We start from the raw sequence: 18,500 nt of genomic DNA, 5'->3' as shown, positions 1-18,500 counted from the left end.
CAGGATCTCCCAGGTGACAAGTGCTGGAGGGAAGGGGCTCAGTGAAGGGCCAGGAGGCCAACCCCTCCTGGGAGCCTGCCCAACACCTTCTCTCACTGCTTAAGACCAGGCAGCGAAGCACAGAGGAGCCAGGCTCCGAGGGGCCTGTCCCGCATCCATAGGCACAGCCGAGGGAGCTTGAGGCTGAGAGAAGAAAACCACAAAACCCCAAAACTGCAATGTGAGGGCTAAGTTGTGACCCTCCGAATCCATACGCTGAAGTCCCAGCCCCCAGTAGCTCAGGATGGAACTGTATTTGGAGACAGGGCCTTTAAAGACACAAATGAGTTAAAATAAAGCCATGGTGGCCCTAATCCAATGTGACTGTTGCCGTTACAATAAGAGATTAGGACACAGACACGTAGAGAGAAGACGGTCACCTGTGAGCCAAGGAGACAGGCCTCCGAGACACTAACCCGAACCCGCCACACTTCCACCTTGGACCTCCAGCCCCCAGATGCTTAAGACAATACATTCCAGCTGTTGAAGCCGTCCAGGCTGCAAGACTTTTATCATGTCAGCCCAAGCCAAAAAGTAAAAGCAATAAATGTGCCAAGCGGTCTCCAAGATGCATTTATAATCAGAAATGTATTTAAAGAGAGAAGGCCGGGCATGGTGGCTCATGCCTGTAATCTCAGCACTTTGGGAGGCCAAGATGGGTGGATCACTTGAGGCCCAGAGTTTGAGACCAGCCTGGCCAACATGGCGAAACCCCATCTACTAAAAATACAAAAATTAGCTGGGCATAGTGACTGGTGCCTGTAATCCCAGCTACTGAGGAGGCCAAGGTGGGAGAATCACTTGAACCCAAGAGGAGGCTGCAGTGAGCCGAGACTGTGCCACTGCACTCCAGCCTGGGCGACAGTGAGGCTCAGTCTCAAAAAAACAAACAACAACAACAAAAAGCCAAGTGAGGTGGCTCACACCTGTAATCCCAGCACTTTGAGAGGCCGAGGCGGGCGGATCACCTGAGGTCAGGAGTTCGAGACCAGCCTGGGCAACATGGTGAAACCCTGTCTCTACTAAAGATACAAAAAATTAGCCAGGCGTGGTGGCGCACACCTGTAATCCCAGCTACTCGGGAGGCTGAGGCAGGAGAATCACCTGATTCCGGGAGGCGGAGGTTGCAGTGAGCTGAGATTGCGCCATTGCACTCCAGCCTGGGCAACAGGGTGAGACTTTGTCTCAAAAAAAAAAAAAAAGTACTAAAAGATTAGAAATAATAAAATCAATAACAAAGATACTGGGCATGGTGGCTCACATCTGTAGACCCAGCTACTCTAGAGGCTGAGGGGGGATGATTGCTTGAGCCCAGGAGTTTGAGAGTAGCCTGGCCAACATAGCAAGACCCCATCTCTATTTAAAATAAAATAACAAAATTTTTTTAAAAAAGAAAACTAGTTTTTTGGTTTTTTTTTGAGACAGAGTCTGTCGCCCAGGGTGGAGTACAGTGATGTGATCACAGCTTACCACAACCTCAGCCTTCTGAGCAGCTAAGACCATAGGTGCCCAACACCACACCAAGTATTGATTTTTTTAAACGAACTAATACAACGGGAAAACTGATGCAAAAAGCAAGCAGCAGCAGTAAAAAAAAAACGAGGCCCCGCCCTGCCCTCGCCACGCCCACCCACGGCAGGAACCTTTCCCTACTGGATCTGTCTCATCTGCGGCCAACCGGGCCTAATCAGGGCGGCAAAGCTGAGTCTGTGCCCCCACTTCCTGAGAACCCAGGCTGGGCTCCTCGGACGTCCCATGACCCTGTGCCTGTCACTGTGCACTCGGGAGCACGCCAGGACCACAAGCAGCGCCACCAGCCTGCTCGGCAGGCGAGCCATGGGTGCCTCCCCCAGGCCCTACCCAGGCGCCCGTACACTCACCGGCAGGGAAGTCCCCCTGGGGGTAGTCGAAGCGGTGGGGATAGGGCGGCCGCTCGAAGGGGTGCCGTGGCGGGAAGTCGTCCTGCATGAAGCGGGGCGGGAAGCGGTTGAAGTTGTGGGGGTGCGGAGGCTGGTTGAACTGCGGGTGCTGCTGGTGGGGCGGGAAGGGCCCCCGGAAGTGTGGGGGCCGCTGCATGCGGAAGGGCGGCTCGCGCTGGCCCCCGCCCCAGGGCGGCTGCTCGTGTTGGCTGTTCCAGGGGCCCTCGAACTGGTTGTTCCAGGCGGGGTCGGGCTGGTTGTTCCAGGGTGCGTCGCGCTGGCCGTTCCAGCCGGGGTCACCGCGCTGCTCGCCCCACATGCCCTCGTGGCTGTTGTTCCAGGGGGGGCAGTGGGGTGGGCCGCCCTGGTGGTGCGGGTAGGGCGGCTGCTCTGGAGGCTGCAAGGGAAGGGACAGGCGTGAGCCCTGCGCGGTCTGGGCCCCAGCACTTGGCAGCATCACAGCGCTGGCTCAGACCATGGAGGCGCTGCCCTGGCCACATTGGGGCGCCTCCTACGCTGACGCCTACGGGGATGCTGGGCACCTGCTCTCAGCCTCGACCACATGCTGCTGCAAAATGACCAGACCCCCAACCGCTGCACCCGCATCTCAGTCCCGGGGCTGTTTCTCCCACTGGGGCGCGCTGCACCCGCACACAGGCTGCACAGGCCACGAGGTGCTCCCCGCTACCACTGCCAGACAAATGCCAGCTCCCTTGTCCCTCAGGGGCATGGTGCAGAGGCACAGACGGTATCGCTTTTCAGAGCACCCCAGTCACCCACGGGGCAGGGCTCACTCTGACACCCCCTGCCCTGCCTCACTCCCCCTCTCCCCAGAAGCCGTCTGCTGGGCAGATACACTGCGGCACACACATCCTTGTCTTGGGGTCTGCTTCTGGGGACCCTCAAACCAAGCCAGCATCTTCCTGCAGACTGAAGATGGGAGGTTCTTCCCTCACCAGCTTCTGTTCTGGAGACTTAAAGCCAGGAGGGCAAACTCCAGCTTGGGCAGGAGACAGGAGGAGCACAGAGGCCAATGAGAAGGCCGGTGTCTAGGGTCACGGCTGGGTAACTGCGCTGACCCCTACTAAGGGGAGGCTGGCCCAGGCCGCCACATTCTCCAGGCTTCCAAGAGAAGCCGGAGAGCCAGATATTAAATATCAGGAACTACTTGTTTTTCTTTTTCTTAATTTGAGACAGTCTCGCTCTGTTGCCCAGGCTGGAGTACAGTGGCACGATCTTGGCTCACTGCAACTTCCACATCCCGCGTTCAGGTGATTCTCCTGCCTCAGCTTCTCGAGTAGCTGGGATTATAGGTGCCTGGCACCATGCCCGGCTATTTTTTTATCTTTAATAGAGGTGAGGTTTCACCATGTTGGCCAGGCTGGTCTCAAACTCCTGACCTCAAATGATCTGTCCACCTCAGCCTCCCAAACTGCTGGATTACAGGCGTGAGCCACCACGCCCAGCCTTTTCTTTTTTAGAGACAAGGTCTCACTCTGTCACCCAGGCTAGAATGCAGTGGCATGACCATAGCTCAATGAAGCCTGAAGTCCTGGCTGAACCAATCCTCCTGCCTCAGACAGCTGTGTACCTGGGACGACAGGTGTGCACCACCATGCCAGCTTATTTTTACTCTTTGTAGAGATGGAGTCTTGCTTTGTTGCCCAGGCTGGTCCCAAACTCCTGGCCTCAGGCAATCTTCCTGCCTCGAGAAATTACTTCTAGTGTTAAGACCACACATGGCCAAGTCAAGCAGGCCAGGCTGCTGTTTCTCAGTGTGGACTGCAGGATGCACTGCTGGCCTAGCGGGCACCCTCAGTGAGGGGCGTGCCCATTGTCCTGAGCCCAACCCTCGGGTCTGCGAAAAGACTGAGCCTAGAGACACTAAGGGCCTGTTTCCATACCCACAGAACAGGGACAAGAACTGCTCCCCCAGCAGAGGGTACCTGCAAAACAGCCACCACCATCTGGCTCCCGGCCAGCACTCGGAGGTGGCAGCTGTCTTTATGGGGGTGTCCAATCTTTTGTGAGGTTCAAAAGATTTGAACCTAAATCAGCTTTGTGTGCTGAAGCTGGGGGTGGGAGGCTCAAAGCCACAACCACCAAGTCTCAGTCCAGAGCCAGTCTCCTTGCCATTCTTACACCTGTCCCTGCAGACAGGGAGTCACCTGGAAAGGCCACGCTGCAAAGCCAACCAGGCCCCACGGTCAAGGGGGAAAGTCGCGCCCGGGAAGGCCTGGGGCTGTGCCTCAGTGCTCTAAGTGGACCCAGCACGCTCCAGGGCACTTCACAGCCATGCTGTGCCAGATGAAGTGGCCCCTGCCTTGGCCCAGGGGTATGTGACCCATAGCAAAGCTGCATGTGAGGCCTCCCAGGGGCAACAAGCCTGACATTTCTGACATCCCCCTTTCCTTACAAAAGCACCTTCTTCTTTCCAGGATGACAAAACACTGACACTCAACTAGCTGAACCTGTTTAAGGACAGGAAACAGAACACCCTGCCGTGCCTTGTGGCGTTAAACTTCCCTGCACTCGCAGGAAAATGGGGATCTAGACTACAGAGAAGCCCAAATCATCAAAGCTCGGGGAATGGACGTGAAGACCTGTCACTCGACCTGTCCCGGAGCCACAGGAAGACAGGGCTGTCACTAACCCAGCATAAGCTCTGTCACAGAATATCCCTCATTGTTCCCCAGTAAGCCACTCAATGCCCACCAACTGGCATAGGGGAGGCTACCCCATCAGGCCAAGTGTGCCCCATCTGCTTCCACCCCAGGTTCCAATCAATACCTGCTGCTGGCCCCAAGGAGCCACGGGGTGAGGCTGGTCAAACCAAGGGGGCTTGTTCGGTGGGATCTGGTCGTGTGGCCCGGGGCCCCGGGGGCCAGCGGCTGCAGGATCCTGGACCCCTCCTGAGGCTTCGTACTCTGAAGAGCCAGGCATCTGGATGGGAGGCTTGCTGTCATCTAAATCCAAGTGACAGGCAGTTAGAGCAGGCCTGGCAGCAGGAGGCGCTGTCTCCTCTCCACACTACCCCAGAGCAAACCAGGCTACAGCCTTTAGTGCCCAATGGATCGCTTCAGGACCTACTAAAACCATGACTATCACTGGCCTCCAGGAAGGGGACAGGGTGAGGGGAGGTTTCGACCTTGAACATGACACACATCTGTCCTTTTCAAAGCTTTACAAGACACATGCCTCACTCCTGCCTTCTTGGTTTGCTGAAGAATTTCTATCCACACAATTTGATTAGACACCTTTCCTGTATCTAATTAAAAGGTCATTTCTCCACAATCTGTTTTCTATCCTATACAATCCTCATATTCCTGAAACAAATCTTCTTTGATCAGAATGTAATTTTAAAATCCTTTGCTAGGCCGGGCGCAGTGGCTCATGCCTATAATCCCAGCACTTTGGGAGGCCGAGGCTGGCGGATCATGAGGTCAGGAGATTGAGATCATCCTGGCTAACACAGTGGAACCCCGTCGCTACTAAAAATACAAAAAATTAGCTGGGCGTGGTGGCGGGCGCCTGTAGTCCCAGCTACTCGGGAGGCTGAGGTAGGAGAATGGCATGAACCCGGGAGGCGGAGGTTGCAGTGAGCCGAGATCACGGCACTGTAGCCCAACCTGGGCGATAAGAGCGAGACTTCGTCTCAAAAAAAAAACAAAAACCAAAATCCTTTGCTAGATTCTGCTAAGATTTCCTTCAGTATTTCTGTGTCTTTTTCAGAAGGGACACTAGATTGCATTTTCTGAGACAGGGTCTTGTTTTGTTACCCAGGCTGGAGTGCAGTGGTGTAAATATGGCTCAATTTCATGGGCTCAAGTGATCCTCCCACCTCAGTCCCCAAGTAGCTGGGACAACAGGTGAGCACCATTTTTCTATTTTTAGTAGAGACGGGGTTTCACCATGTTGCCCAGGCTAATCTCAAACTCCTGGGCTCAAGCGATCTGCCCGCCTTGGCCTCCCAAAGTGCTGGGATTACAAGCGTAAGCCACCACACCTGGCCAATTATATTTTCAGTCCGTGCATTGTCCTTCCTGCCTGATGTAATAGTTACCCTAGTCTTGGGGAATGATCTGGGTATTCTCTTCTCTGGGAACAGGAAACAGATCTTCTGCTGTTCAGGAATGGGATGGTTGGAGTTTTACTCTAAGGTCACCTGGCTTGTGCTTGTAAATGGATGAAAACCTGGGCCTAGGAGCAGGCCCGGGACAAGGGAACCAGAACTGTGTCGGAGGGTGGCAGACTGCTTTCTGACTACACTCAGTGCCCAGCCTCTGGGGGCTGTTTCCTGGGGGCAGGCTGGGCTGAGGGAGCCCCGTACCAGGCTGGGTGGTGGGTGGGATGGCAGGGGCAGGTGCTGGGGCCGGGGGTGGGGCAGGTGGCGGAGGCGTGGCCTTGACTTCAGCTTCCATCTGCGGCATCTGGAGCTGCTGCTGCTGCTGTTGCTGCTGCTGCTGCTGCTGGGCCAGGCTGGTGACGAACTCCTCATGCTGTGTCTTGAGGGTCTGGATCTGCTGCTGGAAGGCCAGCTGCACCGGCTGGACCACCGAGGAGTACTCATTGATGAGGGTGGCCTGGGAGAGAGAAGAGCACCCGCTGCTTAGTACGCGGCTTTGGGGCTCGCTGCCTGGCGCCAGAGGACAAACGCCTGGAAAGCAGCAGAGCCTGGGGGACCTGGGGCAGGCGGACAGGGAACCGTCACGTGAAACAGCCAACACAGTCTGGGCAACCAGAGTGTGCGTTGGGATTTGGCCACAGATTTGGGGATGAGGATGTTCGTTGCAGCGTGGTTTACGATTCCCTGTTAACAGGAACGAGCAATGACAGCCGTGTCCTGGCCACTGCGTGGCTGCTCAGCGAACATTGCCCACCAGCATTCTGGGACACGCTCATGGGCTCTGCCTCCCACTCGCCATGTGGCTCTCAGCAGGAGGGGCTGCCACAGCCTAAGCCACGTCTGGGCTTCCTCACGCTTCCATCACGCTGGAACATGCCTGACCACCAGAGCAAATGGGCCATGTGCAGTGACTCCGAAAGGCCGCCTGGTTCTAGTGTGCCAGGAAAGTCAGGGAGACACACCTAAGGCCTCGGAAATGTCACCTGGGACTCTCTGGTGAACACCCACTGGCTACTCCTAGCACAGGCAGGGGACATGGGCTCTCTGGCTTCTGGGACCTGCTGGGGTGGCAGCTGCTGTCCTCACATTCCCAAACCCTCCTGGGGCACCCGCCCTAGCTCTAGGGTGAGGTGTGGGTGGACAGGGACACTCACCTGGTACTGACCAAGCCCCAGGGCCGGGCTCTGTAGCTGCTGAATGATGGAGTCATCAAAGTAGCCGTTTTTCTCCCAAAGCTGCAGGAGCTGGGGGTGGGAGGGGAGAGAGGCCGGGTCAGTGGGGAGGGGAAGGCCTGCATGTCCCGGTCTCGCCCAATCCCCGGCCCGGGGCCAACGCACCCGGGCGATCTTCTGCTGCTTGTCTTCCTCCACGGCCAGGAAGCTGGTGCAGTAGATGGGCACCACGACCTTCTGCAGGGCGGCCAGCAGCTCCCGGGCCTGCTTGCGCTGGCTGTGAGGGAGAGACTTTCCGCGCGTCAGGGCCCTGGGGCGGGACCCGGCCACGCGCCCGTTACCATCGCGGCTCCAGCCTCAGCGCCCTCTGCCTTCTCGGGAATCGGGTCCCCAACCCGGTCAGGGAGATGGATGGGCTCCCACGAGACCTGTGCTGGTGCCTGGGCTCGAGGAAGGGACGGATGGAAAAACAGCAAGCAGGGGAAGGAGAGAACGTGCCTGGGGCCGTTCTGAGCAAGGCCTTTTGGTCCAGTCCCCTAGATAGGAAATAACCTTCCCTCCTTCCCTCTTGGGTGGCACTGAGGATGAAGGGACATGGGCCCGCGGGAGCCCCTGCCTGTGTGCGATGGGCGGGATGGGACTGCTGCGGAGTGGGGGTCTTGTCTTTGTCACTCGCTAGGCACAAGGAAACCTCGGCCCAGGCCAGGCCTCTTGGGAGGAGGAGGAAGGGTGCCCAGTCCCTCAGGCACCTAAGATGCTTTAGAAGAGTGACTGGATGCCCAGCAGGGGGAGGCGCTGGGCCCATATCCTCTCAGGGCCGCTGTGCAGTGCTGCACAGGACACTGTGCATACCTGGCCTGGGAGGCCCCTGCAGCTGAGCAGGGAGATGGCTGCCCCCGGGGAGGGATGCGGGACAGGAGGGGAGCAGCTGGAAGCCCCTCAGCCCCCAGCTTGCCGCAGGGAGCTCAGGGGAGCAAGGGCCTGGGCCGGGTGAGCAGCACTTGGCTTCGGACAGAGTGGAGCTAGAGAGGCACGTGGCTGGAGAATGCGGGAAAGTATGCATCCGTGCAAGGTGCCCCTGACTCAGAGGCAGGGAGAAGAGGAGGCACGAGGAGGAGCAGAAGGGCAGAGGTGGTGCCGAGCCGTAGCTCACTTCCCAGCAGGAGAGAAACAGGGACTGAGGTGGGGAGGGAAGAGGGACTCAGGCAGTGCTGCATGTGGTAGATGGGGCAAGATGGGTGCTGGCAGACTGGCCCAGTATAGAGGCACACAAGGCACCCGGCCAGGACTGCTGCCCGCTAGGCTCAGTAGCAATGCCTGTCTCCTCCTCCAAGTGTGGGCCTTTGGCCTGGGGTTCTATTGTTTTGTTCTTTTTCTAATTTTTGTGAGAAGAGCCCCGGTGACCCTGTAGAAGGAAATACCCGCCCAACCTTGGGGAGGGTGGAGACAGCAACAGTGGGAAGGGTGAGGGCTGGGTGGGGATAGAGGGTGGGCAGAGGTGGCTCTGTTGAAGCCTGAGAGACGGGTCAGGGCTGGAGAAGGGGACCCCAAAGGAGGGTCCTGATGGCTGAGCAAAGTCAGGTGACTGTGTGTGTGTGTGTGCGTGCAAATCAGTGACGAGGGCAAGAGAAAGACACAGAAGCCAAGGAGGCTGTGGCCGAGAAGGCAACAAGGAAACGCCAAGAGAGCAAGGGGCACAGGGAACAGTGGCCCCCAGAAGACAGCAATGTGACAGGTGCGGCTGGGGTCTAGGGGAGAGGACAGGGCATGCAGTGAAGGTGCATGGGACACCTAGACCCCGCAGTCCTGCAGACAGAAGCCTGATGGCTCACAGAGACCCCCCGACCCGGGCTCCCTGGACAAGTGCCCCCTAGTCTCAGGACAGGCCAAGCCAAGCTGATTGGAGCAAGCGGCCGCCCAAGGAGGGGTTGAGGAGGAGGAGCGTGAGGAAGTGGCGCTCTGGGCACGGGGCGGTGGCGCTCACCAGTGGTGCAGCACGTCGTTGATCAGGTAGATGAGGTGCAGCCGCAGCTCGAAGTGCGCCCCGTCAGCTGTGATGCGGTTCCGGAGGTGGCCGGCCATCAGCTCACAGTGCGGCGGGGACTTGGCATTGCTGAACATCCAGTTCTTCCCGGCCTGCAACAACCGAGCCGATGATGAGTGAGCAGGGCCGTGGCTCCCCCAGGCACCCACTGCATCCCTGAGAGCGTGTCACCATCAGCCCGGGGAAGGACACACCATAAGGGTGGGGGGCACAGGGTCCCACAGCCTCAGGAGGGTGCTCAAGGTGGGAGGGAAAGGCACCCATCGTAACAGCCCTTAGCCCAGACTGGCTGCGGCAGGCCCTGCCTCAGGGCGGGACTGGGGGAAGCTGGGCTCTGGGAAGCGCCGGCCCCTCACCGAGATGGCGTCCTTGGTGCACGTGTCGATAATGGGCTGCAGCAGGTTGTCAAACTCGTTCATGTCTAGCTGGGTCTCCTCCAGAAGCTTCTGCATCTGCTGCTCCACCGCGTGGGCCACGGCCGCTGTCACTTGCTCCTGCGGGGGGGTCAGTGGGGCCGAGAGCACATGAGGAAGGACCTGCAGCCCGAGCCCTCTGGCCTGGCTCAGCAGGGGCGGGGTGGGGACATGGTGGCGATGCCCGGACTCTGGGCTGCTCTGGCCATCAGCTCCCTTGCTTGTCCCCAGCACAAGGAGATTCTGTCTGTCATGCCTGCCGTGAATCTGTGACAGTCCCTCCCGGAGTGGGCAGGGCACTGACAGCACATACCAGGAGACAACACCTGCCCTCCAGGTAACCAAGGAAAACACTGCAGCCCAGAGGAACAAACAACCTCTGCAAACCAACTCAACAAAAAGCAAAGGCAGGGCACGGTGGCTCATGCCTGTAATCCCAGCATTTTGGGAGGCTGAGGCGGGAGGATCGCTTGAGCAGAGGAGCTCCAGACCACCTGGGCAACGTAGCGAGACCTCATCTCTACAAAAAATAAAATACAAATCAGTTGAGCATGGTAGTGTGTGCCTGTGTTCCCAACTACTTGGAAGGCTGAGGCGGAAGGATCGCTGGAACCCAGGAGTTCAAAGTTACAGTAAGCTGTGACTGTACCACTGCACTCCAGCCTGAGTGACAGAGCAAGACCTTGTCTCTAACAACAACAACAAAACAACAAAAAAGAAAAAAAAAAGAAAAATGAGGGATGGTGTGAACAGGCAGTAGAGGAAGAGGACACACCCATGGCCTCTAGTGAAGCAAGAAGGGGACAATCTCATTCCTCAAGAGGAAACGCAGGTTAAAGTGCGACTGGTAAAAACAGAGCTGCCATGGGGACCAGCGGTCAGTTACGGCTGGTCGAGGCAAGCCTCCCACTCCATGATGAACAGAAGCAAGCTGAGGTTGAGCATTCTGGAACTTTCCTTTTTTTTTTTTGAGATGGAATCTCGCTCTGTTGCCCAGGCTGGAGTGCAATGGCATGATCTCGGCTCACTGCAAACTCTGCTTCCCAGGTTCAAGCAATTTTCCTGCCTCAGTCTCCCAAGTACCTGGGACTACAGACACCTGTCACCGCACCCAATTAATTTTTGTATTTTTTATTAGAGACGGGGTTTCACCATATTGGCCAGGCTGGTCTCAAACTCATGACCCTGTGATCCGCCTGCCTTGGCCTCCCAGAGTGCTGGAATTACAGGCTGAGCCCACTGCTCCCAGCTGGAACTTTCTGAGAGCAATATGACAGTGTGATTTTATGCCCTGAACCTAGTACTAAGCATAGGGCTGGCGTTTTGGAGGTTTGCTATTCTATTCCTCTTGTTTTTCTGGCAATGCACCTGTAGTCTTTTATTTATTTATTTTTTCCTAGACTGAGTCTTGCTCTGTCACCCAGGCTGGAGTGCAGTGGTGTGATCTCGGCTCATGCAACCTTTTCCTCCCGGGTTCAAGCAATTCTCCTGCCTCAGCCTTCCAAGTAGCTGGGATTACAGGCGTGCACCACCACGCCCAGCTAATTTTTGTATTTTTCGTAGAGACAGGGTTTCATCATGTTGGCCATGCTAGCCTCGAGCTCCTGACCTCATGATCCGCCGTCTCAGCCTCCCAAAGTGCTGGGATTACAGGTGTGAGCCACCACGCCCAGTCAATGCACCTGTATTCCATTTGGCAAACGTTATCAAACTGTTGGACCAGGAAGGACAAAAGGGTCCTTCTGGCCAAGTGGATCACCTGAGATCAGGAGTTTGAGACCAGCCTGGCCAACCTGGTGAAACCCCATCTCTACTAAAAATACAAAAATTAGCTGGGTGTGGTGATGCATGCCTGTAATCCCAGCTACTCCAGAGGCTGAGGCAGGAGAATCGTTTGAACTTGGGAGGCGGGGGCTGCAGTGAGCCGAGATCGCGCCACTGCACTCCAACCTGGGTGACAGAACAAGACTCAAAAAAAAAAAAGGGGGGGGGGTCCTTCCCCAACCAACAGCTCCAGGTGACCTAGCTACTGTGTGGTGGGGCCAATGGTAGGCACCAGAGGCTGTCTGGCCACAGCCGTTAGGGAGCTTCAAGGTTCACACATGCCCCAGTCCCACTAGGGGGGTCCACCCCAGGGTGATGGGTACACACATGTCCAGTGGCTTCACTGAGATGAGAAGCAGCCTCCGTGTCTGGCATCAGGGCTGGGGGTGACAGTGGCTGACATGCACCAAGCCCTGGGTGGCAGGGCAGGCCCTGTCCTCACTGACACCTGTTATTCATTCTGATGAGCAGACGCAAAAACAGAGGCACAGGGGAGCTGCTGGTGTCTGGCTGAGGAGGGGGCGGGCCCGTACCTGTCTGAGTGCCAGCAAGTGCTGCTCCTGCTGCTGGAGGTTCCATTGGCTCTGCTGGATGAGCTCGTCCATGGACGGCGCACCCTGGGCCGGCGGGATGGGCGCGGCGGGGGCCAGCGGGGGCTGTGGAAGGGGCGGCATGGCAGCGGCTGGCTCCAGCTCCGGGGTCTGCTGCTTGCAGATGACTGGAGGGAGAGAAGGAGGGGTGCCCCGTGAGAATGCAGATGGGGATCTAGGTGTCCCCTTGGCCACCTCTCAGCCACAGGGGCCTCCCCTTCCCCAGGGACTCACCATCCACGAGGGCCTGTTCACAGCCTCGTGCCCACACAGACCAGCTCCTCCTACTCTCGGGCCCTGCCCTCCCTCTCACAGGATCCCAGCTTCATCCTTCCATGTTCGGGCTGTCCCCTCCTCAGAGAACCTAGGAAGTCCCCTGGCCACTCTCTTGCCAGCACCATCCAGTCCTTGCAGTGTCTTTCCGGTGCAAGCTAAGCTTAAGCCTGCCCACCTCCTCACCCACCTAGGCCCCACCTGATGCAGAACCCAGGCCTCGGCACCTCTCATCCCCCGACCTCCTCAGCCACTCGCTGACCTCTGCCACTTAAGCTACCCATTGACTGTTAAGATGTCACAGCCACCGGGCCTCTGCACATCTGGCCAGAAAGGCACGAAGCCGCACCCCTGAGCACACACTGTGGCCTCCCCTACACTTGCCTTGTCCTTCTACTGACTCTCCTTGCTTCTTCAGCCCTTGGGGACAGAGACCCCTCTGCATTCAGGGGTGCATACGGTTTGAGGCAGCAGTGAGACACCCATTCTGCCGGCAGAAGACTGGGTCAGGGTGGGCGCAGGTCCCAACTCTGGCCAGATGGGGCGGGTGGTGAGGTCTCTGAGGAAGGGACCCTGCTCATAAGGAGGCCCTGGACAAGATGACCCACCTCTCTCTCTGTCTTGGGGTCACCTGGTCTAAATGGAACCATGTACCCCTGGAGCCCTCCAGAGCCCCACTCCAAGGGGACCAGGACAAAGCCAAAGATAAGGGGTGTGGGGTGTTGGGTGGAAGGTGTCGCCCCTCACTGAGCGCTCAAGTCAAGTCTTGGGCCTGACTGTGCCTTCCAGTTTGTGCACCCAAAGACACCCTATAGGATGACCCCTAACTTCTGCACCAAATCCCACCCCTCCTACCGTCCGAGGGACACTGCTTATTGATACTTCTTCTCTCTCTTATTTCTCCAACTCCTCCCTCTTCACCCACCCCTCCCCAGCAGTATCTAAACACATCGGGCTGGGCATGATGGCTCACGCCTATAATCCCAGCACTTTGAGAGGATCCACCTCAGGGTGGATCACCTGAGGTCAGGAGTTCGAGACCAGCCTGGCCAACATGGCCCTGCCTCTACTGAAAATGCAAAAAATCAGTCGGGTGTCGTGACGGGCACCTGTAATCTCAGCTACTTGAGAGGCTGAGGCAGGAGAATTGCTTGAGCCCGCAAGGTGGAGGTTGCAGTGAGCCGAGATGGTGCCACTGCACTCCAGCGTGGGTGACAGAGTGAGACTCTGTCTCAAAAAAAAAAAAAAAAAAAAAAAAAAAAAAAAAAAGTACATAAACACATCAGAATATTCTGGGTTGCAAACCTCTCCCTTCACCCCATGATCCCTCTCTAAACGATTTCTCAGCCAAGACTCACTCCAGATCTTCACCTCCCCTTTATCTCAGCCTGGTGCCTGCATGCCACTCCCTGCGGCCACCCCTTCCCCTAGGCAGCTGAGGCACCCTCACTCAACTCAGCCCCAAGGGCCTGTCGCAGGTGCTTGCCTCCCTTGGCCTCCATGTGTCTGCCCCCTCAGTCCCTTTCTCCCCCTTTACCAACCCCTCTCCCATCGGACCCTCAGATGCCGGGGTGCACAGCCTGTGTTCTGAGCCCTGTCCTCCGCTCTGTGCAACCCCCGGGGAACATGAGCTATCCATTCTTGCGGCTGCGATTGTCAGCTGCACAGTGTGATTCCTAAATCCATCATCTCCATTCTGGATTCCCTGAGCTTTGGCCCTGACCACCAACTGCATGGCCCTCCGAGTTTCCAAGGGGCCTGTGTTTCCTCTCACCCCCTACACTGATATCCCCTCCTGTGCTCCCCGCACCATGGCTGGCACCACCATCTGCCCAGAAACCCAGGCCAGAAGGCGCATGTGCCTCCCACTGATGAGCCACATAGTGTCAAGGCAGCCTCCTAGACATCACTTCAATCAGTCTATGCCTATGTCCCCACTGTCACCACCATGGATCCACTGTCACCTGTGTCACCCCAGAACCGGTCTTCCTGCATCAGGTCCCACCCCTCTACCTCTTTTCGACATGGCAGTCATGGTATTGCCACTTAAGGAGTGGGCTACCCAGGGGTGACAGACAGTTATGGAACCAGAAAGTGAGCATTTCAAAACCTTTCTAGCCACGTGATGGTTCACGGTCCACATTGTTACTGTGCTCTGCAAAAGTTTTGCAAAGCAAAACAGGTTAGAAACTTAAACAAAAACCAAAATGGTTCTTCACCAGAGTTCGCGAAGCTCCATTCTAGAACAGTTGAGGCCCAGGCTTTAAGGAGTGGGGTGCAGAACTGGCTGTACTGTGGCTAACCCAGCTTCAGAACACAGACCAAAACCTTCCACGAGTCTCTCCCACGCTTCCAGGATACACTCCTCACTCCTCCCCAAGCCAGGCCCCCGACTCCTCCCCAAGCCAGGCCCCCAACTCTGCATCCCCACCTCTGGCCACTCCAAGAACCCCTCCTACTCTGGGCTTCAGCCACCCTAAGCTCCAGGTCCCCCATTCCCTCCAAGCGCTCCTTCCTCTGCCTGGAACACTTTTCTCCCCTTGTTTTCACCTGGCCAACCCCAACACATCCTTTAGATCTAGCCAATATATCATCACCCACAGAAAGCACTTCTTTTTTTTTTTTTGAGACGGAGTCTCGCTCTGTCGCCCAGGCTGGAGTGCAGTGGCGCAATCTCGGCTCACTGCAAGCTCCGCCTCCCGGGTTCACGCCATTCTCCTGCCTCAGCCTCTCCGAGTAGCTGGGACTACAGGCGCCCACCACCACGCCCGGCTAATTTTTTTTTTGTATTTTTAGTAGAGACGGGGTTTCATCATGGTCTCGATCTCCTGACCTCGTGATCCGCCCGCCTCGGCCTCCCAAAGTGCTGGGATTACAAGCGTGAGCCACCGTGCCCGGCCAGAAAGCACTTCTTGGCTTCAATCTTCCTGGGCTATAAGCATAAGCACCCTCTCCTTCCCTATAATGGCACCAGCTTCCAAGTGGCCCCCCCCAGAAAGGGAAAGCAGCCCTCAGCTCAGTCACCCAAGTCAAAGTACTGTCTAAGGTGTCTTCCTCCCCTGCTCACTACACCATCAGGTCGTCAATATCCAACTGGTGCCCAAGTTCATGGATTCTACCTTCACCCCACCTGCCCCCCACACTCCCTCCCTCAGGCTCAACCCACTGACTTAATTCAGACCCCACCATCTCTCACCTGAGCAACTGCCCTGTTCGCTCCCCTGCAGGCCTCACTGCTCCCCAAGGCGGGTCCCTCTACCTTGTCCTACACCACCGGCCACACACCCCAAGCCACTCTCTCCCTTGTTTAAAACTCTTGTGGCTTCTCGCTGCCTTTAGAAACGGTTTTAAACTTGGTGTGCTGGGGCTAAGGAAGGATCGCTCTAGAAACACATAAGCACATACAATATTTTGCTTACGATTTCAGGCAGCTGATCTCTCCCTGCCCACCCTGCCCCCGCATCTCGAACCTAAATAGGCATCAGAAAAACCCGTGGATTGAGTGAGAAAACCCAAACTTTTCCCCTGGCAGTTAACACTCCAGATCAAACTCCTCCCTCATACAAGCACATTCTTTTCTTTAATAGATTCTCCACTATGTTGCCCAGGCTGGAGTGCAGTGGCTATGTACAGGCGCAAGGCCACTACTCATCAGCACGGGAGTTTCGACCTGCTCCATTTCTGACCTGGACCAGTTCACCACCCCTTAGACAGTCTAGTGGTCCCCAGCTCCCAGGGGGTCACCATATTGACGTTGAACTTAGTGCAACCACTCAATCGACACAGCGCACTACAGCCCTGAACTCCCAGGCTCAAGCAACCCTCCAGCCTTAGCCTCCTGAGTAGCTGGGGGTACGGTGTGTGCCACTGTGCCTGGCAATACACACATCAACTCTCTCTTTCTCTGTCTCTTGTTCAAAAAACTGCACCTTTGCAATGTTCTACTCTCTCAGCCTTTCAAGTTTTTTTTTTTGTTTTTTGTTAGATGGAGTCTCGCTCTGTCTCCCAGGCTGGAGTGCAGTGGCATGATCTTGGCTCACTGCAACCTCCACCTCCCAGGTTCAAGCGATTCTCCTGCCTCAGCCTCCTGAGTAGCTGGGACTACAGGTGCCCACCACCATGCCTGGCTAATTTTTTTGTATTTTTAGTAGAGATGGGGTTTCACCATGTTGGCCAGGCTGGTCTCGAACTCCTGACCTCAAGTGATCCACTCGACTCAGCCTCCTAAAGTTCTGGGATTACAGGCACAAGCCACTGGGCCTGGCGTCCTTTCAAGCTTTTTTTTGTTTTTTTTTTAGATGGAGTCTCATTCTGTCACCCAGGCTGGAGTGCAATGGCGTGGTCTCGGCTGAACGCAACCTCCACCTCCCAGGTTCAAGCGATTCTTCTGCCTCAGCCTCTCCAGTAGCTGGGACTACAGGCGTGTGCCACCACACCTAATTTTTGTAACTTTAGTAGTGATAGGCTTTCACTATGTTAGCCAGGCTGTTCTCAGACTCCTAACCTCAAGTGATCTGCCTGCCTTGGGCTCCCAAAGTGCTGGGATTACAGTATGAGCCACTGCAACAGGCCTCCTTTCAAGCTGTTTAATCGAACACCAACTGTGTGTTATGTATTAAGGTACAATACATAATACAAGGCGAGCATGTAGTCCCCTGAACTACACGCTCGCCAAGGCCAAACAGACCTTGTTTGGGTCACCTTACCTTAATACATAACACACAGTTGGTGTTCGATTAAACAGGGGACAACCACCTCTCAATGTCCATCTACCTGGCAAACTCCTAGTTATTCATTTAAACAATCTAGAGACGGGGTTGGGTACTGAACGTGACAGATGTGATACCTGCCCTGAGCAGCCGCACCACCTGGTGACTATCCATTATTCAAAGGCCACCTCTGCTTCCTAACCTTAAACTTCTTGAGAGCAGGACTGGAATCCTGTTGCCCCACTGAACAAACACTGATAAACACTTGCCAATAACTAAAACTCAGAGGGATAATTCTTTTTGATTTGTGCTGCAGGCATCTGAAATGCACAAAACCTTGCTAGACCCACAGGGAGACGGCAAAGGGGGCTGGACAGTGCCTGTCCCATGGGCTCCCATCCGGCCTCTATCACTTCCTCCCTAGAAAACACTAAAACAATCACGCTACTCCTATTAAAACAATCCGTCATCAGTCTGCAAAACAACAGCAAGATCCCTGATCCAGAGCCCAGGAGGAGGATCGAAAACCTCGTTGTTCTCCATTACAGTGGCACCCAGCAGCCGCTCTGTGCAGGGCCGTGGGAACAGCGGAAGAGGGATCGTGTGGACCGAGCTGCTCCACTTCCGAGAGTAAAAGACCCGAAAAAAAGGGGTTTGTGGCAGAGCCCGGACTGGAATCCGAGAAAGGAAGCGCTCGATGGGGCGGCCTGAGTGCCGGAGGGGGACTCACGCTGCTGCTGCTCCAGTGCCAGCTTGCACTTGTAGTAACTGTAGAATTCGCCTCCGAAAAGAAACGAGAATTTGGGGTTGTCCTTCTGCTTCTCCATAGTCATCTTCTCAAACTCGGGCCCATTGCGAGCCACGAACTGGGCGAGCTTGTCGATGACATTTCGAAGCTCCTGGTCTGGAGAACGGAGAAAAGGCCATGCGGGGCGTCAACGAGGACCGCCCAAAGCCGGGGGACTCGGCGCCCCAGCCCCTGTCCGCCTTGCCGGGGACCCCAAGGGGGTGGGCCCCGAAGAGGCTGCCCTTGTACGGGTCCCGATAGGGGCCACACGCTCGCCGGGAGTGCGGGGACCCACGGGAGAGGCCGCGGGCGAACCCGCGAGGCCGAGCCCCGCCCCCTCCCAGGCCCGGGGACTCTGGGAGGCGGGGCCGGCCAACAAGAGGTTCCGGGGAGAGAGAAACGGTCTCTCGGCCGGTTTGGGTCTCACCATCGGGGGGCAGCGGCATCTCCATGGCTCCGGCCGCGGGGAACGTCCTCCGGCGCCACACGATCGACCACCAGCGCCGTCTGCAGAAGCCGGCCGGAAGTGGCGCGAGGGAGCCGTTTACGGCGGGCTTCTAGGGCCGCTTCCGCCCGCCACTTACGGCCGTCGCTGGGAAACTCC

The 18,500-nt window shown here is 56.6% G+C and overlaps 1 protein-coding gene across 1 annotated transcript in view; it reads right to left on the bottom strand.

Moving 5' to 3' along the window:
* The window catches only part of CHERP (calcium homeostasis endoplasmic reticulum protein), a 23,926-nt gene extending 5,426 nt beyond the window's left edge, over nt 1-18,500 (bottom strand). Inside the window, exons 1-10 of the mRNA XM_003275790.3 lie at nt 18,324-18,500; nt 17,840-18,013; nt 12,071-12,255; nt 9,657-9,794; nt 9,241-9,392; nt 7,422-7,533; nt 7,239-7,328; nt 6,289-6,541; nt 4,749-4,924; nt 1,920-2,355 (exon numbers count right to left, since the gene is read on the bottom strand). Coding sequence (XP_003275838.1) covers nt 1,920-2,355; nt 4,749-4,924; nt 6,289-6,541; nt 7,239-7,328; nt 7,422-7,533; nt 9,241-9,392; nt 9,657-9,794; nt 12,071-12,255; nt 17,840-18,013; nt 18,324-18,348 — 1,741 coding nt within the window. The 5' untranslated portion in view covers nt 18,349-18,500. The remainder of the gene's footprint in view (nt 1-1,919; nt 2,356-4,748; nt 4,925-6,288; nt 6,542-7,238; nt 7,329-7,421; nt 7,534-9,240; nt 9,393-9,656; nt 9,795-12,070; nt 12,256-17,839; nt 18,014-18,323) is intronic.

The sequence above is a fragment of the Nomascus leucogenys genome, chromosome 10 (assembly GCF_006542625.1).
Source record: "Nomascus leucogenys isolate Asia chromosome 10, Asia_NLE_v1, whole genome shotgun sequence".
In the NCBI taxonomy this organism is placed as follows: Eukaryota; Metazoa; Chordata; class Mammalia; order Primates; family Hylobatidae; genus Nomascus; species Nomascus leucogenys.
This window is presented reverse-complemented; position numbering and strand designations above follow the sequence as displayed.